Raw genomic sequence first — 24,260 nt, forward strand, 5'->3', positions numbered from 1 at the left:
ACAGAGAGGCTGGTTGGCCACCAGGAGGCACCTGAGCCTTGGACCAGTGGGGAGGAGACAAGGGAGAGTGAGCCGGAGGCCAGTAGTGAGTTGTTCCTGGATGCACGCCATCGAAGAGCTACTAGGCATCAGGAACAATTATGCAATTACAGGAGGTGATTGTCCTCAGCTGGTGGTCATTAGGCTCCTCTCCAGACTATAAAAAGCTACTTGTGCACACGGCCTTCTTTGCGGAAATCAACGCAGGATTGAATCTCGGAGGACAGTACTGGGAGCTTGGCAGGCTGGATTGCTGCCAAGCCTTATCTGTGTTTATTGCTACCTGAGTTTGTCTGAGTTGCTGCCAAGGTCCTTGTCTGTTTGTTATGCTTGGCTTTCAGCCACCGAGGTTTTGGTGTCTTGCTATTAAAGTACATTCCAGTTAAGCTTGTCTCAGCATTTGTTACTGGACGGAGGAGGGGGTCAGAACAATGGTCTATATATCTTAGTAGAAAAGGGGCATAGGAAGGCAAATATATCTCTAATCTGATATATTTGTTGGGGCTTAAATGGTTCTATTAATGTAGATGTGGGGGCAAAGTAGACATCTACCGTGTTTCCCCGAAAGTAAAACAGGGTCTTATTTTCTTTTGAACCCCGAAATAAGTGCTTGGTCTTATTTTTGAGGAGGTCTTATTATTTTTGAGGTGCAGGAGGCAGTGAGCATGGTCATCTCATGGCTGCTGCTGTGTTGCAATATTTTTGGGGAGGCCTTATTTTTTTGGTAGGGCTTATTTTAGCACATGTGCTCAAAAGCCCAACTGGGCTTAATTATGCAGATAAGTCTTATTTTGGGAGGAAAGGGTAGGTTTGTTGAAGGATCTTGTTCCATAATAGTATCACTGCCCTATTATTTCTTATGGCTTGTGAGAAGGTTTCAGGTCTGCATGCAGCAATGGTCCTGCCACCCATCACCTGAGAAAGTGCAATGCCATGGCCTCATATAGGCTACAGCTTATTAATAAAGTACTTGAGTGGTTTAATAATTCTTATGTGTGTGGTGGCGTTGCAGAAAATATAGCATACCTGAAACCAGTGACGTGCGGTGAGGTTTATGGCTGGTGAGGCACTGACACAAGGGTTTCAAATTTTTTTAGACTTGTGGACTTCAACTCCCAGAATTCCACAGCCAGGCATGCTCAGTTCCGATTTAAAGCGACAGCATTTGTTTTTCTCCTTTGCGAAAAAGTTTTCCTTCATTCTTTTTCTTCTCCTTCCCCCTCCTTTCTCCCTCTCTCCCTCCCTCCCCCCTCTCTCAAACAAACACAAACACAGAAGTTGGATTGGATATATTTTCCAATGGCTTGAAAGCAGCTCCTCTGCCATACCCCTCCACCCCATTCCCCTGCTGCCTTCCGATCCGAGCCTTTGATTGCAGGTAGAGCCACATTGCCTTTTCAAACTTGTAATCAGTGAAGCTGGGCTTATATTCTTTTATCCAGGTGTGTGTGTGTGTGTGTGTGTGCTTGAAAAGGCAATGTGGCTCTGCATGCAATCAAACTTTTTGAATTCCTCCCCCTCCCTCCGACTCACACACGTATCTTTTCCAGCTGTTTCAGAGATGATTTCAACTCTGCTCTTGGCTGCCATCATGAAAAGGAAAAAAAATGTAAAAGGAAAAAAGCAAGAGTTGAGATCAGGCTGAGCTAGTTGCTCCCAGAGCCTCTAAAGAGCCTCTAAAAAAATGCCCTCTACAGGAGGCAGGAGAATGACCTGCCTCATCTACGTCAAGAATTTTTCGGCTTTTAACCCTGGCTTAGCTCTGCTCGTGTGATCATAAAGTCAGACTAGATGAGGCACCTCGTTCTCCTGCCACCTCCTGTAGAGGGCATTTTTTTAGAGGCTTTTTTAAACAGTTAAGCACTAAGCAGAATCATCCACTGTGACTCTGGCAGCAACTAGTTCAGCCTTTTTCCTTTTACATTTTTTTTTCTTTTCATGATGACAGTGGTGAGGCTCTGCCTTCTCTGCCTCCCCTAACTGCACGTCCCTGGCTTGAAACATAGCTGCAAGGACAGGTAGGTTTTGGAAGCAATGTATTAGGGATGTTTGTTAGTTTTCACCTGAAATTAACTAGGAAAGCCAAAACACAGGTTTTTACCATATCCTGTCTCAAAAAACAAGACGACAAATATTTTAAGGTGAGGACAATAAAAGCATTGTTGGATGTTTCTGAAAAAGTTAAGATAGGAAACAAAATTCTATTTAAATAATGTGGGTAGATCTTTCAAAGCAAGTTCACATATCTAAAGATATGGATATAGAAAACCTCCTGTCATGTTGTCCTTGATAGTAGGATACCCAACAAAGGTTACTTATTGGCACATCAGGTTGACTAAGACAGGGCTTTCCTACCTCTCCTGGTCCTATCCCACTCAAAATAATGCACCGGGATCAAGTTAGACATGCCATGGCTCTGAGACTATACATACATTTGTGTTCTGACCCCCTCCTCCATCCAGTAACGAATGCCGAGACAAGCTTAACTGGAATGTACTTTATTAACAAGCATCCAAAACCTCGGTGGCTGAAAGCCAAGCATAACAAACAGATAAGGACCTTGGCAGCAACTCAGACAATCCTTGGCAGCAATCCAGCCTGCCAAGCTAGTTACAAAAGTTCTCCAACTTTTAGTCAATGCGTTGACTTCTGCAAGAGGGGCGTGTGCACAAGCAGTCTTTTTATAGTCTGGAGAGGAGCCTAAAGACCACCAGCTGAGTGCAATTACCTCCTGTACTTCCACAACGGTTCCTGACGCCTATTAGCTCTTCGGTGCCGTGCATCCAGGAACAACTCACTACTGGCGTCCGGATCACTCTCCCTTGTCTCCTCCCCACTGGTCCAAGGCTCAGGCGCCTCCTGGTGGCCAACCAGCCTCTTTGCGCCCTGCTCGGAGTTTATTTTTATCTAAAAAAACAGGCAAACATAGGAGACAGGAATCAGATGGGGTCAGCTTGTAGGAAGGACATGGCCAAAGACAAAACTATCATGTGCCATTACAATGGAAGGTCTCTACATGTGTCCAAAAGGGGCAATACTAGCGCCACATGCTAATGATGGTTGTTTTGTCATTTAAGTCCTTGGAATAGGAGATTAATACACTTCACTCACAAATGGTATGTACTTTGGCTATATGCTGTTTGTTTTGGAAGCTCCAGCCCTTTGCTGTCTCACTAACACCTTTATACATTTCATGTCATATTCTATATAGTATAACCAAGAATTTAAGAAGGTAAAAGAGGCAGAGAACAGAATGTGAGAGAGATAATGTCAGAAAACAAGAAGCGGATTTTATTTAAGTTCAAACACCCCATAAATAAGCTGTGCCTTGCATTCTCGGGTGCTGCTTTGATTTGAAAGAGAGATAAAATGTTATAATATTCAGCATGCTGTCTCAACTGCTTATAAATTGCCAAAGTGGCATAGCAAGGAGAAAAAAACAAGTCAGGATGATCAACAGTTCTGAAGCTAATACCACCTTATCAGATCAGTTCAGAGGAATGAGGTTATGTTTTTCATTACTTCTTTATGAAATTCCTTCTTTAGATAACTGAAGTCGTTATAACTTCCAAAGTACTGTCTAACATTTAAAAGGAAGCTGGATTTTTTTAAAGTAATGGGCAAGATGAATGAAATAAAGAGAGTATTACATGTGCTAATTATAGTTTGTTATTGTATCTGTACCACTTATGATATAAAGATCTGTAACCTCAATAAATTCAGTATAAATTTGTCAGTGTTTTCAGGGATGGGACAAAAGCTTGTTAGAGAAAAGTTACATTTTCTGTTTTCTTAAGAATTTCCTGCCAAATATACATATATTATAAGCATTCTCCTTCTCCAAGTTAGGAAAAAGGTGCTAAAGGTTATTTAAAATGGATACCTATTTAGAATGGAATGTGTAGAAGAGACAGAAGGACAAGCAGGGAGGGTCTCATTTTTTACTTTTGCCATAAACATGAAAAAATTCATGTTAGATAATAAGGATCTATACCGCTGAACTATGTATCACACCCAAGTGTTGTGGCCCAGCAGGAGCCATTGGAGCTGCCATCAGACTCCAACAGCGAGGGGCCCTACGAGTCAGCTCGGGAAGATGTGGAGGACCCTGGACAGGGTTCTGACTTCGAGCAGGGCGCAGAGAGGCTGGTTGGCCATCAGGAGGCACCTGAGGCATGGAGCAGCGGTGAGCGCCAAAGGGAACGGGCTCCTGAAGTCAAGCCTGGGAGTAGTGGGGAGGAGACAAGGGAGTGTGATCCTGATGTCATGCATTGGAGCAGTGGGGAGGAGACAAGGGAGTTGATCCTGGATGCCCGGCAACGGAGGGCTAATAGGCGTAAAGAACAGTTACGCAGTTACAGGAGATAATTGAACTCAGCTGGTGGTAATTAGGCTCCTCTCAAGACTATAAAAGGAATGACTTTCCACACGCTTGTTGCAGGAATCAACGTATTTACTAGAGCTGGAGAAGTTATTGTGGCTCTCTTGGCAGGCTGGATTGCTGCCAAGGCCTTGTCTGTGTGTTAATAAATCCTTGAAGTATCTTTGTCTCGGCGTGCTTTGGTGTAGGAAGAGGGGGGTCAGAACACCCAACCTAGTATGACCAGTGGTGAGGAAGTCTTGGAACTGGTCAGCAATAACCTGTTGTGGCCCGCCAGCTGCCAGCAGAGCTGGCCGCAGGCTTGGACAATGAGAAGTTTGAGGAGGAACTTGGGCCAGCTCTGGAGTCTGGAGAAGGCTCTGATGGATGGTCTGCATTGGACACAGAGATAGAGCCAGGGCTGTCCGACATTTCCCAGCCAGCAAAGAGGCAGCTGCCTTTGGAGGCTGAGATAAGTGGGGAGGAAGAACAGCTGGGGCCTGTTCCAGATGTGCATATGCACAGAGCTGTTAGAAGAGGAGAACAACTGAGAACAAGGAGTTGATTTGGGAAGCAGGGCACACATTGACACTGAATGGCCTCTCCCTGGCTGGAGAATAAATAGAAGCGAAGGGGAGTGGTGGTCATAGGAGACAACAGTTTGGATTTCTGAAGATTTGGCTCATCGGGGCTGGGAGCTCATGGCCTGGCAATTATCGCAAGGAACTAATGAGGTCTGTTACTGCAGTTAACTCTTTGAAAGACTATTGCTGGACTTTTTGGTGTGTAAATGCCATTAATTCCCAGGAGATAAATAAAGAGGGTTTTTTTTGTGATAAGGAGTCTGTTTCTTGTTTCTGCTAAGACTGGGTCAGAACATAACCAGAAGACCTACTGTCTCTTTTGCTACAATTTCAGAAAAGGTTCAAAGGTCTTTGAAAATGGGAAAGGAGTTTATACTCTTGAAAAATCAAAACCCTCAGCTTTAATTGATCGAATCATAAGGCTACAATATTGTAAACTTTAATCCTATTGGTAGCAGAATACAATTTCTTATGAGTATATTGCAAAGGGACTAATGCTACCCTGGTCTCAAATGAACAAATTGTGTGGTCACATAGCATTTTTAAAGAGCATTGGATACAATTATGCATGATAGCTGCAAACATACAATAAATCAAAATAATATCTGTACATATGGAAATCAAGATTTGCACTCAAATCAAGAATGCAATTTTTCGCACTAGCATCTTTCTGTGGCCACCAGATATATTTAAGTGATAACATTTACATATTCAAAATATGCAACCAAAATATTCAATTCCAGAAAATCACATGCACCATTAGAGTAAGTATACCACAGCAAATAGGCATATTTAGCCCTTCTTGGTTAATCTTGGAAGTTAAGCATGTTTGAACCTAATTAAGTGCATGGAATTTCCGGGCTGCTGGCTAAATTGAGAAAATGAAAGCAAGAAAGAAATTTCAGAAGGTGATTGGAAATTATTCCCATAAAAAAATGTGCATTGAGACATTAAAATATGTCTTAGCCTCAATAGCAATAGCAATAGCAGTTAGACTTATATACCGCTTCATAGGGCTTTCAGCCCTCTCTAAGCGGTTTACAGAGTCAGCATATTGCCCCCACAGTCTGGGTCCTCATTTCACCCACCTCGGAGGGAGGGAAGGCTGAGTCAACCTTGAGCCGGTGAGATTAGAACCGCTGAACTGCAGATAACAGTCAGCTGAAGTGGCCTGCAGTACTGCACCCTAACCACTGTGCCATCTCGGCTCCTCAAAAAGAAAGCGCAAGCACAAAGATCAGATTCTTGTCTTGAGAACCTTTGGAAAAATGTTTTAGGTGCGGGATGTAACAGACAAATATTTTTTCTGTTTATTATTGTTTTTATTGTTAGAGACACGGAGTCACATGTTAGCTGGGTGACCATATAACATGGGGCAGTTATTTGGCTTGGTTAGGCCACATTGAGTGAAGAGAAACTGTATGTATGTATGTATGTATGTATGTATGTATGTATGTATGTATGTATGTATGTATGTATCAGTGGTAGGTTTCAAAATTTTTTAGAACCTCTTCTGTAGGTGTGGCCTGCTTTATGGGAGTGGCTTGTCAGCCATGTGACTGAGTGGGAGTGGCTTGGCAATCACGTGACTGGGTGGGCATGGCCAACTTGTAAAATGTGCTGAAACTCATTTAACAACGCTCTTGCATAGCAACCAAAATGTTGGCTCAGAAACTAGCATTTGAAGCACGCAAGTCTCAAAGTTGTCAAGTTACAAGACCCTTGCACCCCTAACCCTTTAGAAAAAAAATGCCCAGGGCTGTTCAAACTTGACAGCTTTAAGACTTGTGGACTTCAACTCCCAGAATTCCTCTTCTTGCTCTTCATCTTTATTATGTGCGGATGGGCGGGGGGAGGGAGCTGGAACCGGTTCTAAACGGCACTGTAGATTTGTGGAACCTCTTCAGTAGAAGAGGTTAGAACTGGCAGGAACCCACCCCTGGTATGTATGTATGTATGTATGTATGTATGTATGTATGTATGTATGTATCAGTGGTGGGATACAACTGGTATGCCCTGGTATGGGCATACCGGTGCCTGCTGGGAGCACAGGTACCGTACAAGTATGGTGCTCCTGAGGCCACACCCTCCTGCCTGCCCACCCTCCTTACCTGTATTTGAGCTGATCCGGGCCTACGCGCATGGAGCATATGGTGCCTGCGCGGCACTCAGCTGAGCAGCTGGAGCATTACAGGCAGTAAGTATGCATGCTCACGCTGCGCATGTGTTGTGTGCGTGCACGTGGTGGACGCCCGGCCCCATTGCACTGTACCAATTGCAACGGGATCTGGAACCCACCACTGGTATGTATGTATGTACCGTATGTATGTGTATACACAAACACACACACAAACACACACACACCATTTGTTATATATAAGTCACACAATAATGTTAAATAATGTCATAATGTTATAATGTGTGGGCCAGAGGTGGGTTCCTACCAGTTCACACCTATTCGGTAGAACCGGTTCGTCAAATCTACCGAACCGGTTAGAAGAGGTTCTACCAGTGGACCTGGAAAGCAGGCCACACCTACAGAAGAGGTTCCAAAAGTTTTTGAAACCCACCACTGGTCCTTGGATATGATTATTCTACACTATCATGCTCATATTTATAAAACTCAGTGCCTCTGTGAAAGGTAAGGATGACGACTGCGTTTGTGGTGCAATCGGAACATTGCGTGTGTTGAAGTTGTTTTAACGCAAACCAAAGATGCCTTTTAAAAAACAAGTTTACATCATATTCTTATGCATGCCAGTGCTGTGTGTGAGGTAATTTAAGGTGGTTCTGACAAGTGTCGTCGGCATCTTCATATCCGGTCACATGGGCGGCAAGCCACTCCCACAAAGGAGGCCACACCCACAGAGTAGGTTCGAACAATTTTTGAAACCCACCACTGGTGTGGGCCTATATTATTAGCTGTCCAAAACCATACCTACCCATGGACCACAGGTTGGACATGCGTGGTGTAGACCATAAATCATAAATATCAGCAAACATAATAAACAAAAAATATATAGCGAATAGAGATTTATATAAAGGCAAGGATAATTCTCCACAAGAATAGTTTCCTTAATGTCTTACTTTACAGCCATCCTAATTATTTCATTCTATTGCTTTGCTCAGTCTTAAATATTGAGAATGATCTTATGTGTCTTAAATGGGAGGAAGAAGAAGCATTTGATTATCAAATTAAAATTGGTAATCTGATAGTTAATGGATGCTGGGATATAAAACTCCACAGAATGAAGCATTGCTGACATTAATTAACGAGATGCTTCCTAGCTATTCCTGCCATCATAAAACATCCCATCCATTCTAATATATATAAAAGGGCTATAATCTGGCTAAAGAAATTAAAATTTGCCATATTGAAGTTTTTTTAAAACATTTGTTAACATTTAACAAATAATATTAATAATTAATGCTAAATTAATCATGCTAAATTATTCATTTAGTATTCAAGGTTATTCTGTAACATCTTGAGTTTTGGCTCAATATAGCACACTTAACACATGTTAAGTCTCTTAAGGAAATTGTATAGAAAGAAGTGTTTGGTTACAGAAGCAGCTAACAATAGTCTAAACTTGTTGACTAAGTGGCATGTTCTATTCCAGGAAAGTAATCTGTGTCTTGCCAGCACGAGAGATTGAGTGCATGTTTTAACACACTGCAGGCAACCATAATTAGCAAGTGATCACTTTCTGTATTTGTCGGATATCGACTTTGAAAAACCATCAAGAGTGTGGCATAGAATGCTTGACCTGGTTTCCTGTTGGTCTCCTGCCAGTGTGCATAGCAGAGGAGATACTAGCAAATTAGATTCTCCTAATTCCATGAGCAAAGTGAACAGGGGCAATGATATAATGATACAAAGGCATGCAGAAAAATATAACAAATCCTGCTAATGGGCATATATTTGAAGAGATTAGCGATGGAGTTCCTTTTCCCTGTCCATATCTTTTAAAACACGAACATAGTTTACAGACAGTGGTTTTAAACATTTGAATTTGTAGAAAGGAACTCACAATGAAAGGTTTTTTAACAGATGGGTTTAAGTTACCTTCAATATTTAATTTGCATGAAATGATGTCTGTTGTGGCCCAGTAGGAGCCATTGGAGCTGCCACCAGACTCCAACAGCGAGGGGCCCTATGAGTCGGCTCTGGAGGATGTGGAGGACCCTGGACAGGGTTCCGACACCGAGCAGGGCGCAGAGAGATTGGTTGGCCACCAGGAGGCGCCTGAGCCTGGGACCAGTGGGGAGGAGACAAGGGAGTGTGATCCGGACGCCAGCAGTGAGTTGTTCCTGGATGCTCGGCACCGAAGAGCTAATAGGCGTCAGGAACAGTTGCGTAAGTACAGGAGGTAATTGCACTCAGCTGGTGGTCATTAGGTTCCTCTCCAGACTATAAAAGGACTGCTTGTGCACACGCCCTTTTGCAGAAGTCAACGCAGGAACTAATGTTGGAGAACATTATTGTGAGCTTGGCAGGCTGGATTGCTGCCACGGCTTATCTGTGCTGGATTGCTGCCCAAGCTTCTCTGTGCCGGTTTGCTGCCAAGGACCTGTCTGTCTGTTAATTAAATGCCATAACTTATCTTTGGCTCGGAGTGTGTTGGTGTGGGACGAGGGGGGTCAGAACAGATGTCTATGCCATAATATATAGGGCCTGTTCTTGTACCACTAATTCCAATGAAATTTCCCCTGGCATAAGTGATAAAAAGTTCCATCTGCCAATTCTCTGGGTATCCTGCTACAATTAAATACTTAGGAACAGGCCAGCAGAAAAAGCTGGCAATTTTACTTGGATAGAATTCTCCAGAAATGCTTCTAACTCATTTGAGTAAAATGGTGGTTATCAATAATATGCATGCTCCTAAAATTGGATTTGCATTCTTCTTAGAATGTGTTAAGATTTCTCCCTATTCTGCTTTACAGACGTCATTCTCATTCACCATAACACTATTTCTGTATCCTGTCATGTCTTTCAACCAGAACAGAAACCGTTGCTTAGCAATATCTGTTGCTTAGATCCCACTCAAGTCTACTACCACAAATCAGTGGAATTTACAACAATAAGCTGCTGTTAATGGCTCAACTCCATATTAGAAAGTCTCTGAAAACCCACAGTTCCAAATATTTTTACTGTAGGAAGAGTGCATTCTTTCAAATAAAAAGGGCAGGACTGGAAACATAGCTTGTTTTTTGTTTTTTTTTAAAGAAAATGATGCCATCTCTCAAAAAAGTTGCTTTGTTTTCTGGAGGAACCTGTGTCTGTTGGATTGTTGCTGAAAACATGGGAAAAATTATGTAGAAGTTAACAATTGACTCTCATCATGAATAATTAAGTGTTATTTATTTCTAACAAGAGTGAAGCAGAAGAACAAAACAGCATTTGTCAACCTTTTCTTTAAATATTCTTTTTGAGTTAGCAAATAACCAGTTGAGGTAGGAAATGGGGATTTTACCTATCTATATCCATACTACTAAAACGCTATAGTCATGACCTTTGGTTCCACCACAAAACCGTGGTCAACTAAAGCGCGCTCGACGAAACTGCGTACCTGACGTCATCACAGCACAACGAAAAAAGCACGCTGTGAGCGCTAAAGCTAAAATTAACCCCTAAACCTAACCCCCCGAAACCTAACCCTAAACCTAACCCTAAACCTAACCCTAAACCTAACCCTTAACCTAACGCTAAACCTAACCCTTAACCTAACGCTAAACCTAACGCTAACCCTTAACCTAACCCTAAACCTAACCCTAACGCTTAACCTAACCCTAAACCTAACCCTAACCCTTAACCTAATCCTAACCCTTAACCTAACCCTAACCCTAACCCTAACCCTAACCCTAACCCTAACCCTAACCCTAACTCTTACCTTAACTTGAATCGGCTTGCTTTCAAAGCGCTTTTTAAAGCGCCCTTTTTTCTCCGTGGTCGCTGTTGTTGCGCTGCTGATGACGTCAGCGACGCGCTTTAATCGGGCGCGCTTTAGTGGACCGCAGTTTTGTCGTGCCACGATGACCTTTAACTGCTTGAAATGGTGCATCACAGGGCAATCATTTTTGAACTAGTATACTTTAAATGGGCTTCCAGAATGTGTCCAAAATCTGGATCTCATGACTCCAGAAGAAAAGAAAGTTAGGAAAGAAATGCTTTAGTGCTTCTGAAGCTGTTATGGTCACATCAGGCCAACTGATTTCTAAGAAGATGAGGTTAGAATGATGTGTTTAGGGTGAGTTAAAATGTTTTATCGTTGGCATTTACTACCAACGAGATTGGCTAAAATGTACCCAAACATGAATCCGACCTGCTAGAAGTGTAAAAAAATACAACGGACTTTCTATCACATATGGTGGACCTGTCCGGAAAGTTAAAAATATTGGACAAAAATTTGAAAATGGGTGCAAGAAATTACAGGAGAACAAATAAAATACAAACCCGAACTCTTTCTGCTGGGAATAATCAAAGGGAAATAAATATACAAAGAAAATTAAGTACATATTAACACATCTGCTGACCACAGCTAGAATAGCATTGTGCCCAATGCTGGAAACAAAATAATATCCCCTCGGATTAATTAGTGATACAAAATTTTTTTGGATTGTGCAGAGATGGACAAATTAACACTAAAATTAAAAGACAAGGAAGAGTCGGAATATTATGAAATTTGGAACAATTGGTACAAATGGCTGCAAAACAAGAATAAAATTAATTAAGCCAAACACACACACACGTTTTTGACTCAATCAATTATATATATATATATATATATATATATATATATATATATATATATATATATATATATATATGTATGTATATATGTATATGTATATGTGTATGTATGTATATATGTGTATATATATAAAGTCTGCCTTTATTTATTTATCAACACAAATACAACTATATATATATATATATATATATATATATATATATATATATATATATATATGTTTATGTATATGCATATGTATATGTGTGTGTGTGTGTGTGTGTTTGTGTTTTATTTGTGCTGATAAATAAATAAAGGGAGACTAGTATAGATCTATTTCAAGCTATTTAGCTCTCATCAGCTAGCCATACCCTTACTGGGATTCGAACCTGGGCTAAAAACTTATATATATGTTTTTGGCTTAATTAACTTTATTCCTGCTTTGCAGCCATTTGTACCAATTGTTCCAAATTTCATAATATATAATTAATATAATATAATATAATATAATATAATATAATATAATATAATATAATATATATAATATAATATATAATATAATATATAATATAATATATATATGTGGTATTTGTGCTGATAAATAAATAAATATAATATATATTATATATATTTATTTATTTATCAGCACAAATACCACACACACACACACACACACACACATATATATGTTTTTGGTTTTTGGCTTAATTAATTTTATTCTTGTTTTGCAGCCATTTATACCAATTGTTCCAAATTTCATAATATCCCGACTCTTCTTTGTCTTTTAATTTTTAGTGTTAATTTGTCCATCTCTGCACAATCCAAAAGAGAGAGATAGAGAAAGAGAGAGAGAGAGAGAACTGTGTATAAAGGTGTATAAACATAGAAGCGAAATAACATTTACATGTACAGGTATGATGACATAATAATGATGATATAATGACTGTAAGGTGCTGTAGAACGAAATAATAATAATAATAAAAAATTCACTCACACACACCAACCCGTTTTTTTAAACCTATTGCCAGATTTTATCCTAGTGTTTCCCAACCTTGGCAACTTGGAAGATGCCCGGACTTCAACTCCCAGAATCCTCCAGCCAGCATGAATTCTGGGAGTTGAAGTCCGGGCATCGTCAAGTTACCAAGGTTGGGAAACTACTGGTCTCATCGCTTCCGCTTTACTGACGAGCCTTTCGACGGCGGCCGCTTGGAGTCAACTTCATTGGAACGCGCGGGGGAAAATGGCAGCCTCCTTAGAAGTGTGCCATGTCGCTTGCTCCGCTAACCGCGCCGGCCCCGGAGTGATCTCTTGGGGGAGAGGAACTCTATTGGCGTTCGGGTCTTGTCGCTCCGTCATTCTCTATGACCCACAGGTGAGGCGCGAGCGGAGGCCGAGGATTTTAGTGCAGAGGGGCTTCTTCGTGTTTAGCTAGCGAGCTCCCTGGGGTAGAGGCGCGGGGTGGGTGGGTGGGTGGGTGGGGCGCTTTGATTCCTGCTTCTTCTTGGGGCGTCTTGATGCAACTTAGTCGGTTGTCTTCCCAGTAATGGGGAAAAGTGAATCGCTTTGTTTCTGCGCCTGGTGTTCTTATAGGTACAGAAAGTGGATTTGTGGACTTCAACTCCCAGAGTTCCTCAGTCAGCTTTGCTAGCTGAGGAATTCTGGGAATTGAAGTCCACAGGTCTTAAACTTGCCAAGGTTGGAGAGATGAAACCGTGGAAGAGATCTGGGACAACTTCTGAAGTTTATGAAACAGAGGGATATAATAAAAAAAAACATAAAAAAAACGATTGCAGAATTTTCTTGGGATATGCATAAATGCCATAAATGTAGCAGAACATTGCCTTTATTGTGGCCAATGACACTCCCATAACATTTTGATGCATAAAATTAATCCTCTTTTATTTATTTATTACATTACATTCATATAAGCTGCCAATCTCACAGCCAAGTCACTCTTAGCGGCATACAGCAAAGCGAACAACAAATAATTGTTAAAAAAAAAATTAAAACTATTGATGAAATAAATGTCCTTCTGGGTTCGTCTCCAAGTGGGGAAGAAGACACAGGAGACATGGAGGCTGCTTGGAAAGATGGTTTATTGGTGGACAGGGCCACATGGCTTGAGCCCTGGACAGAAAAGGGGATCACATCCTTCAATGTTGGTGGAGAAGAGAACAGAAGGGAAAGCAAGGGAGGAAGAGAAGCTGAGTCCCTGGTTTTATGCCTCCTCTGGCCTTTGATCTTGAGCTTGAGCTTGTATTCTGATTGGTTGTCAGACTCCCTTGGGCCATGCAGGGGCAACTCTCTAGGGTGTGTTTTGAATCCAGGTTTGGTTGAGTTCTCAGATGCCGTGTGGTCAGTTGGGGCCAATATTATCATGCTTTAATCCCATCTCCCTGGAGCTGAAGTGGAGAAGCCTTTATTATGTAAAGTGGACGAGCTTGGCCTTCTTAATGGCCCATTGACAGTGGGGATGGGCAGGAAGCTACAGACAGCTATTATGTCTTTTAAAACATGTTTCTTTCTTTTCACATCCAGAGAAATATTCTGCCTTTTCAATATTTCCTAGGATATTTCATTTTTCTGGGAGAGGGCTGGGTGATAACTTCCTACAATGGCATACAGCAAAGCGAACAACAAATAATTATTTTAAAAAATTAAAACGATAAAAAGCCCAAGAAAGTCATTGCCCAGAATTTCATTGCCTTCCTGCTCTGAAGTTTATAGGCTGATCAAGTTCACAAACTGATTAAAAACAGAAGAGATTATTTCTATGGCAAGCGGCTTCTAGAAAAAAGAGGTTAAAACATGTACGGTGTTTAATAACTTCAGTTGTCCTTAACATCAGCATTTGATGAAGAGCGGCAGTAGGGGTAATAAGCTAAATATACACTTTCTTGTGAAAAGGCAGAATTTCTCTGCGTGTGAAAAGAAAGAAACATGTTTTAAAAGACAGAATAGCTGCCTGTAGCTTCCTGCCCATCCCCACTTTGTCAATGGACCATTAAGAAGGCCAAGCTAGTCCCTTTACGTAATAAAGGCTTCACCACTTCAGCTGCAGGGGGGATGGGATTAAAGCATGATAATATTGGCCCTTTACTCAACTGACCACATGGCATCTGAGAACCCAACCAAACCTGGATTCAAAACACAGCCCAGAGAGTTGCCCCTGCATGGCCCCATGGGAGTCTGACAACCAATCAGAATACATTTCTTACACAGGAACAGGAAACAGAGAGGTGGAACTGAACAGGTTATAAAAAGCCTAGCAAGCCCCTCCTTCAGCCCTTCTCTTCTTCTCCACCAACATTGAAGCATGTGATCACCTTTTCTGTTCAGGGCTCAAGCCACATGGCCCTGTCCACCAATAAACCATCTTTCCAAACATCCTCCATGTCTCCAGTGTCTTTTTCCCCACTTGGAGCTGAACCCAGAAGGACATTTCTTCCAACAGTACTACACTGTATACACAGATGAAAAAGATCTGTTTCCAATACATTTTCATGCTATTCGTTGGTTAACTGAACACAATTGTCAGTCATCATGCTGCATAGCACTGTAGCGTAGGTACTGGATCAGAAAAAGCAAAATTGTTCTGCTGCTGATTTTTGCTTGTATTCAGTGTCCGATGCATTTCGCTGCAATGTCCATCAATAGTCACCTAGCACCAGGGCTGGGTTCCTGCCAGTTCTAAGCTCTTCTATAGAAGAGGTTCCACAAATCTACAGTGTCGTTTAGAACCGGTTCCAGCTCCCTCCCCCCGCCCGTCCGCACATCATCAAGATGAAGAACGAGAGGAGGAATTCTGGGAGTTGAAGTCCACAAGTCTTAAAGCTGTCAAGTTTGAACACCTCTGGGTTTTTTTTTTCTAAAGGGTTAGGGGTGCAAGGGTCTTGTAACTTGACAGCTTTAAGACTTGCGTGCTTCAAATGCCAGAGTTTCTGAGCCAACATTTTGGTTGCTAAGCAAGAGCGTTGTCAAGTGAGTTTCACCACAATTTACAAGTTGGCCACGCCCACCAGGTCACATGGCTAGCAAGCCACTCCCACCCGGTCACATGGCCAGCAAGCCACTCCCACAAAGGCCACACCTACAGAAGAGGTTCTAAAAAAATTTGAAACCCACCACTGCCTAGCACTGATGGATTCCAGTTGCCCTGATACTGGTTTTGCATTGTGACAGTGTCCTAGTGAAATCTTTCTCCATGTTTGTTCACTGACTGCACCTAGATTTTTCAGGAAAGAAAGTCCATGTGTGAATGCAGGAAAGGAATCTTCAAGGATATGTTGCACTTCATGGCCCCGTCTGCTGTAAGTTTGTCAAAACAGCCGAATGTAGTTTGGTGCTATGTAGATGTCAAGAAAATTCTCAATAATATCCTTGAATGTTTTCCAGGCAATTTTGTCTAGCCCATGGGCCATCAACCTGGTCCCTACCACCCACTAGTGGGCGTTTCGGGATTCCAGGTGGGCGCTAGGGACTTCGGAGGTTAAAACCTCCTTTTGAGCGAGTGGGAATGCGCCAGCGCACACATCTATAAACCAAAGTGCGCGTGCACACAAACACGTGGGAAGAGGAAGGGGAGGAGTGGAAACTGATAGCAGGGACAGGCAGAAGCTACCACATATCTTGTAGAATCAGGCTTTAGTGCGGTTAATCATATTATGAGCAAACAGAGAAACCGTCTGAATATCACCGAAAGAGGAGACCTTCGTTTGTTCCTTACGAAAATCGAGCCAGATCTCAAATATTTAGTCTCGCAGCATCAGCCTCAAAGATGTCATTAATCACTAGTAAAGCTAATTTCAATTTACTTTATTGTTTTCTAATTAAACGTTATAAAGTTAAAAAACATTATAAACGTGCATAAAGTAGAAATAAAAAGATAAATGTTATATTTATGCTGATAAATAAATAAAGGGAGACTAGTATAGATCTATTTCAAGCTATTTAGCTCTCATCAGCTAGCCATACCCATGTTGGGAATCGAACCCAACATGGGTATGACTAGCTGATGAGAGCTAAATAGCTTGAAATAGATCTATACTAGTCTCCCTTTATTTATTTATCAGCATAAATATAACAAATATAACAAAAAGGCAACAGTAAAAAAAAAATAAAAAAAAATATTGGGTTTCTGTCTGGATGGTCTCTTGTGACAAGCCGAAGACAGAGAGTGGAAGTGTGACCTTCCTCCCATATTTGGGCATACCAGGGGTTGTGACTTTAAAAAAAAAGATAAATGTACGTACATTTCTTTTTTTTAAAAAAACACTCCTTTCTAAAAAATATTCAGTACTTGCGCAAAAACTGGTGGGCGGTAAGGAAATTTTTCCATCAAGAAAGATCCATTTAGTGGCCGGTAGGTAGAAAAAGGTTGACTACCACTGGTTTAGCCCCACTAACAGATCTTCAAGCCACTTGTCATTGATGACGTGTCTGATCTGTGCACCAATAAAAATACCTCCCCTTAATCTTGTCATCAGTTATTCTTGAAAACATCGATCTCAAATAAGATACTATTTCAGCGTCTCTGCAGTTAACTTTTTTTTTTGAAGAACAATATTTTCCTAATTCCTTTTTATGATTGGCTTGTATGTGTTTTTTTTCCCCCTCTAGAAAAGAAAAGTAGTTGGAACACTGAATGGTCATACTGGGAGAATTAATTGTGTTAAGTGGATTCACAGAAATGATGGATGTAAGTACAGTGCACAGAATTTGCCTGTTTATAATGCCGTGACCCGTCAAAACCGCGCTTGACTAAGCTGCGCCCGATTAAACCACGTCGCTGACGTCCTCAACAGGGCGACAACAGCCAGCGCAGAGAAAGAAGGGTGCTTTAAATAGCGCTTTGAAAGCAAGCCGATTCAACTTAAGGTAAGGGTTAGCTTTAGGGTTAGCTTTAGGGTTAGCTTTAGGGTTAGGTTAAAGGTTAGGATTAGGTTTAGGGTTAGGTTAAGGGTTAGGGTTAGGTTTAGGGTTAGGTTAAGGGTTAGGATTAGGGTTAGGTTAAGGGTTAGATTAAGGGTTAGGTTTAGGGTTAGGTTTAGGATTAGGTTTAGGGGGGTTAGGTTTAGGGGTTAATTTTAGGTTTAGCGTTTACAGTGTGCTTCTGTCTCCGCACTGTTGTTGCCCTCTTGATGATGTCAGCTACGCGGTTTCGTCGAGCGCGGTTTAGTCGAACGCGGTTTTGTGGTGGAACCTATGATGCCTCTACTTTGTACCTAGAATAATAGAAAATGCTGATGTAGAATTTAAAATTTGTGTTCATTTATAAAGTGAAGGCACTGTAAATAGGAACACTGAAAAAAAAACACCGTGATAGCCTCGATACATTGCAATTAGCCAAATTTCCATTGATTTAAAAGCCATTCCAAGCTTTGGATTTTTCGGGTAAATGCTACACTCCAAAAAGAACAAAGACAGGTATATATATATATGTATGTATGTATGTATGTATGTATGTATGTATGTATATATGCATATTTTATTTTATTGATTTTCGATATTTTATTATTTCATTTCAAAATTTAAGTTTATTACTTTGGCAGGATATGTGATAATAAAAAAAGAAAAAAATGTATTTTTCTTATCAGTAGAGGGAGCTATGATACAGAGACTGTCGTAGCCTTCTCTGCTAATGTAAGTGGCATTTTTGCTCATTTTGTCCCAGCGTAGTAGAAAATGTGGTGCATTTTGCCCCATAAGCCAACAAGATCTTGTTTTTAAAGGATCGAAAGAGCTGTATGTAGCCTTTTAGCAAGTGAAAGACTGGGTAAGGGTGGAAAAACAGCACATGGAAATTAGAAGAACGTCAAAGCTTGGGGAAAGCAGTGGGAAATTCTAGAAAGATTTATTTCATGTTATTTTATTCAGACAATTTCTATGAGTGCTCAATTCACAGACTGCAATTCTGAGAGGCTAACATACAATTTAAATATAGAAGAAAATATGTAATAAACATGAAGAGCTGAAAGACCCAGAGCAGAGACAGATCATCATGGAGAAAATCTGTTTGAGGTTTGAGACAAACCCCAACTTGATGGTCCATAGTGAAAATTAGCAATAGCAATAGCAGTTAGACTTCTATACCGCTTCATAGGGCTTTCAGCCCTCTCTAAGCAGTTTACAGAGTCAGCATATCGCCCCCACAGTCTGGGTCCTCATTTCACCCACCTCGGAAGGATGGAAGGCTGAGTCAACCTTGAGCCGGTGAGATTTGAACCGCTGAACTGCAGATAACAGTCAGCTGAAGTGGCCTGCAGTACTGCACCCTAACCACTGCGCCACCTTGGCTCATTAACAAGTAACAACAGACTGGGTTATCCAATGTCCTGGTCCAACATATTATGGGATTTATGTAACTCTCAATATTTTAAACATGCATAAGTTTGGGGTACAGAGTGGAGATCCCCCCCTCCCCCCCCGTTCTGCAAGTTCTCTGAAGTACTATTTGGGTTATAATAACAAGAAAGCCTTAATTCGACCATGGACTGCCACATCATGCACGTTGAATACACCCTGAAATAATAGTCAAAGTTTATTTTTCCCCCCTAAAACGTTTATTTATCAGTTAATCTAAAATTTACATTAACTGCTTTAACTGATCTCTTTCCACTCCCTTGGTCCATAAAAATCAGTGTTATTTTATTGTTGTGTGAGTGCCCTCTGGTGGACATTTGTACATTCAAAATGCATCTCTGAAGGGTATTTCTAGGCCAATCATGCTTGAAACATTTTAGGAATTTAGAAGTTGGAATGATACTTTTCTATATGTGAAGTGGCTTCTCTACTATGTCCAGTGGCTTCATTAATAAATCAAATTGATGACCTGGCATGATTCTAGATCACTGTTTCTCCACCTTGGCAACTTGAAGATGTCCTGACTTCAACTCCCAGAATTCCCCAGCCAGCGAATGCTGGCTGGGGAATTCTGGGAGTTGAAGTCCGGACATCTTCAAGTTGCCAAGGTGGAGAAGCACTGTTCTAGATGAATTAAACACGAACCCCATATTTCTATTTTAGTGCTTTTAATCAAGCTACTTGGTAATCCTCCTGTTTTATGTTGAGGAAGTCTGGAATCTGCATTGTGACCTACCAAGGTTCCTGCCCACATGATTTTTTTTCATTAAAAAAGAGTGATGAAATATGGGTAAACAAACTGCCAGTGATATTTTTATTTCTAGTAGTGCGTCTTGACCTCAACATGGTCTTTTGATCATTCAAGTTAATTGAACCCCAAATACTTCAACTGGAAATGTATAGACCTTCCTGGAAATATGGCAAAATAACCAGAAATTAGAAAATAATCTCTAGTTAACCAGTTTGGTCTAGTGGATAAGGCAAGAAAGTGCGCTAGGCAGGAATTTGAAGTTGAATAGATTTGTATGCCGCTCAATCCTGAAGGACTCCGGGCGGCTTACGTAAAAGCAATTAAAATATTAAAAAGATTAAAAACACAAAACAATAAAGTTTAAAACAGAAAAAAAAAACCACAACATGCACTCAGTTATAATGGGGCTGAAGTTGAATCAAGCTCAACAGCCCCAGGCCTGCCGGAACAGCCAGGTCTTAACAGACTTACGGAAAGCCAAGAGAGTGGGGAGGGTCCGGATCTCAGGGGGTAGCTCGTTCCAGAGGGCCGGGGCAGCAACAGAGAAGGCTCTCCCCCGGGGAACCGCCAGGCAGCATTGTGTGGCTGACGGCACCCGGAGAAGGCCCGCCCCGTGCGATCTTATTGGACGCCGGGAGGTATGTTGCAGGAGGCGGTCACGGAGATATCCAGGTCCTAGGCCATGTAGGGCTTTATCGCTAATGACCAGCACCTTGAAGCGTGTCCGGAGACAGATGGGAAGCCAGTGCAGCTCACGGAGGATAGGTGTAACATGGGTGTACCTAGATACATCCAGTATCGCTCGCGCGGCTGCATTCTGGACCAGAGATCATGAATTCTTAGGCATGAAAGCTGGCTGGGTGACTTTGGGTCAATCATTCTCCCTTAGCTCAACTCATCTTGCAGGGTTATTGTTACAGGGAAAATAGGAGAATGAAGAAGTATTAAGTATGTTCATTGCATTGAGTTATTTATAGTAAATAAATACACGTTTCTTTAAAAAATAGGAAATGTACATTATATGGAAGCAATGTTCTGGTAAAATAGTGCTTTGTAACTTGCTAAATTGTCCACAGCAGCCATTTTACGAATGTACGAGGTATAAGACCGCCACAAATTTTGCAAGAATTCCCCAAGTATACTCTCAATATTCTGTCAGGTAAAAAATATTAAGGAAATAGCTTAATATGCAGAGGAAATAGCTCTCAATTCACACGAATTCATACTCCACAATGGGTTAAAATGCTACACTTAATAACTTAATACTGAAGACTTATTTTGTGATTCTTGGGGTGCCAGGATGCTAGGAGTTAGGAATCTCTTAACCAATAGAACTAAGAATTTGTTCCTATTAATAGAATTCCTATGAATGGAAAATGAGGAAAAGATATAAGTTTGATTTGATTTAATGAATATAAATCTAATACATAATAAATAAATATCTGCTGAGAAGACTATATTCAATACGAAAATGCAGCCACACAAACACCCCCCACCCACACCTTAAATGAAAAGTAATGCCTCTACTGTTATAAATGACCAACAGGTGGCAGTATTGGTGCTGTAAAACGGGGCCCTATGAGCCTTGAGTCCTGTAAGCGAGTATGTAAAACTCCATTTGCACAAATGGATGCACAAGCCTGCCACTTGTGCAAATGGAGTTGCATCCATGCATACACATATGCTCCTACAACTAGAACCTTCCTCTCGCCCTCCCTCCGCCCCATGCCGATGTGGCGCAGTGGTTAGGGTGCAGTACTGCAGGCCACTTCAGCTGACTGTTATCTGCAGTTCAGCGGTTCAAATCTCACCGGCTCAAGGTTGACTCAGCCTTCCATCCTTCCGAGGTGGGTGAAATGAGGACCCAGACTGTGGGGGCGATATGCTGACTCTGTAAACCGCTTAGAGAGGGCTGAAAGCCCTATGAAGCGGTATATAGGTCTAACTGCTATTGCTATTGCTATGCCACCTCCCATGCAACCAGTCCACAGAACTGGAATGGTTGAGGCCAGCTGCTCTAGAAGCTCTGATGGGGTATTTGGTATCTCTTCTTTCACTTCATTTGGTAGGTTGCTGCTGTGAGAAAACAGCAACTTTTGTGTTGCTGTAGTTCATGAAAGGGAAGTCTGCCGTGAGTAATCACTGCACTTTAAGCAAAGCACTGTCAAAAAGTATGTAATAAACCTCTACATATTTTTCTGGATAAAGGAATGAAATCATCTGTTTAGTGAAAAGCAGAATGAATAAATTTTATTCTAGTAAATTTGTGAGATTCTGTTCAGGATTTACTGTCTTTTTCAATCTGTTAGACTCCAGATGTGTTGGAATCATTTTAAAATTACCAGGGAGCATGACTATAAAATATACTGGCTGTTTGCTATAGTCTTTTCAGAATTAATTTTCTGCAGAGAGTAAAGCTGGAGAATGTTGATTTATTATCCTTAGAGTGCAAGACTCCTATTTTTTTCCCCCCTTTGGAAGTGATAAGACAAAATAAAGTGAAAACTAACTCTGTTCTACCATTATGTACAAATACATTTTATTCTTAAAAAGAGCAGCTTGGATAAGTACATGAAAAACAATTTTGACCTGGATTATTCAATCTTTTTATATCCCTCTGTGTAATAGCTTATGAAACTGAATTAATATCTGGTGCTTCAGACAAAGTTCTTATTATTTGGGAAATTCAAAATGAGAAGGTATGTAGAAATATCATGGTAAGTGAAGACATAACCTTGTATATATGACTTTTTAAAAATAAGTTGAGCGAGAGAAGAAACCAGACCAGGATTTCTTAAATCATCAGTTGTTGACGTTATCTCCTTGTAGTATTATGAAAGATACAGCTCCAATTGTGTTGTGTTAAAACAGTGTATACACACAAAAATCTATTGCTATCATCCAAGTTCAAACTTTATTTAATCGTGAGAAACATTATGAAATGAAAAATAGTTATACAAGTTGTCCTCATTTAATTCCACAATGGGGACTGGCAACTTGGTTGTTAAGCGAAGAGGTCACGAAGTAAAACTACAGCTATACTGTATGACCTTACTTAAGCCTTACTTTGCTTTAAGGGCCTGCAAAAATCATAAACTGGAGGATTGGTTCTAAAGTTACTTTTTCATCACTGTTGTAACTGTGGGCAGTTGCTAAACGAGGCAGTCACTAAAATGAGGACCGCCTATGTATAAGAGTCTGAGCTATGACGAAGATGGCAAATTTTGTCCTTAATGTAAAAGGAAAAAAAAAAAAAATCTAATCAGAGCTCCTTAAAAGCCTGTGTTTACAGTACAAAGAACTTGAAACTTTTCTAAAATGATGCTCGAGATTCTTTGATATCTGAACTCTATAATTAGTGCCACATGCTGTGCTTACAAGAAATCTCAAAATATAGTTTGCCTAAGCTATAGTACAGAAATATGCTCATTCTTTGAAAAAGAATCATCCTCTGTAATCAGCCTTAATACTGCAGCCTTATTTACTTTGGAACCTGCTACAATGCTGTGTGTGTGTGTGTGTGTGTGTGTGTGTGTGTGAGAGAGGTTTTTTTACTGGGGTCTTTTTTTGGGCAACCTTAAATACTGCCAGCTGCTATAGCAGCAAGAGGAGATATAACTGTGTTGTGTAAGAGAACAACTTCCATCTCTTCCACAATAACAGGAATACTACTGTTGGATTATGAAATGTGACACGGCTTATTATGCTGAATAGAAGATAATATTTGTAGTTCAGGATTGAACTGTGAGCTTGATCGTCTTCTTGGAGACGTTTAATTACTAAACTAGGTAACATCGTGCTATAGGGAGTAGGGTTTACTATATTCTAATAGCTTGCGTGTCAGTGTTGATGGGAGTGGTCTTGGTGGTTCCTTGATTTGGGCCAGTGGTGGGTTCCTACCAGTTCGCACCTATTCGGTAGAACCGGTTCGTCAAATCTACGGAACCGGTTAGAAGAGGTTCCACCAGTGGACCCGGAAAGCAGGCCACACCTACAGAAGAGGTTCCAACATTTTTTTGAAACCCACCACTGGTCCTTGGATATGATTATTCTACACTATCATGCTCCTATTTATAACACTCAGTGCCTCTGTGAAAGGTAAGGATGACTACTGTGTTTGTGGTGCAATCAGAACATGTGTTTGGAAAAATATTATGCAATTGCAAAAATTTTTACATACATCGCTCATCTAAAAAAACCAATCCTGTTCATCATTAACTGATGAGCACTTAGTTTTTTTAAAAAAATAAGGTTTTATAAAAGGCATATTTTATCTAAATGTCACCTGGAAGCTCTTTGAAGATACATTAAATGACTGGTTCCACCACAAAACCGCGTTTGACTAAAGCGCGCTCGACGAAACCGCGTAGCTGACGTCATCAGCAGCGCGACAACAGCACGGAGACAGAAGCACGCTGTAAACGCTAAAC

The 24,260-nt window shown here is 40.9% G+C and overlaps 1 protein-coding gene across 1 annotated transcript in view; it reads left to right on the forward strand.

Annotated features, from left to right (window-relative positions):
• The first annotated feature begins 12,914 nt into the window (after positions 1-12,914).
• ELP2 (elongator acetyltransferase complex subunit 2) overlaps positions 12,915-24,260 on the forward strand; it is a 62,781-nt gene continuing 51,435 nt past the window's right edge. The window contains exons 1-3 of the mRNA XM_032220106.1: positions 12,915-13,089; positions 17,337-17,415; positions 22,459-22,529. Of these exons, the coding sequence (XP_032075997.1) occupies positions 12,958-13,089; positions 17,337-17,415; positions 22,459-22,529 (282 nt within the window). The 5' untranslated portion in view covers positions 12,915-12,957. The remainder of the gene's footprint in view (positions 13,090-17,336; positions 17,416-22,458; positions 22,530-24,260) is intronic.

This window comes from Thamnophis elegans, chromosome 6 (assembly GCF_009769535.1).
Source record: "Thamnophis elegans isolate rThaEle1 chromosome 6, rThaEle1.pri, whole genome shotgun sequence".
Classification (NCBI taxonomy): Eukaryota; Metazoa; Chordata; class Lepidosauria; order Squamata; family Colubridae; genus Thamnophis; species Thamnophis elegans.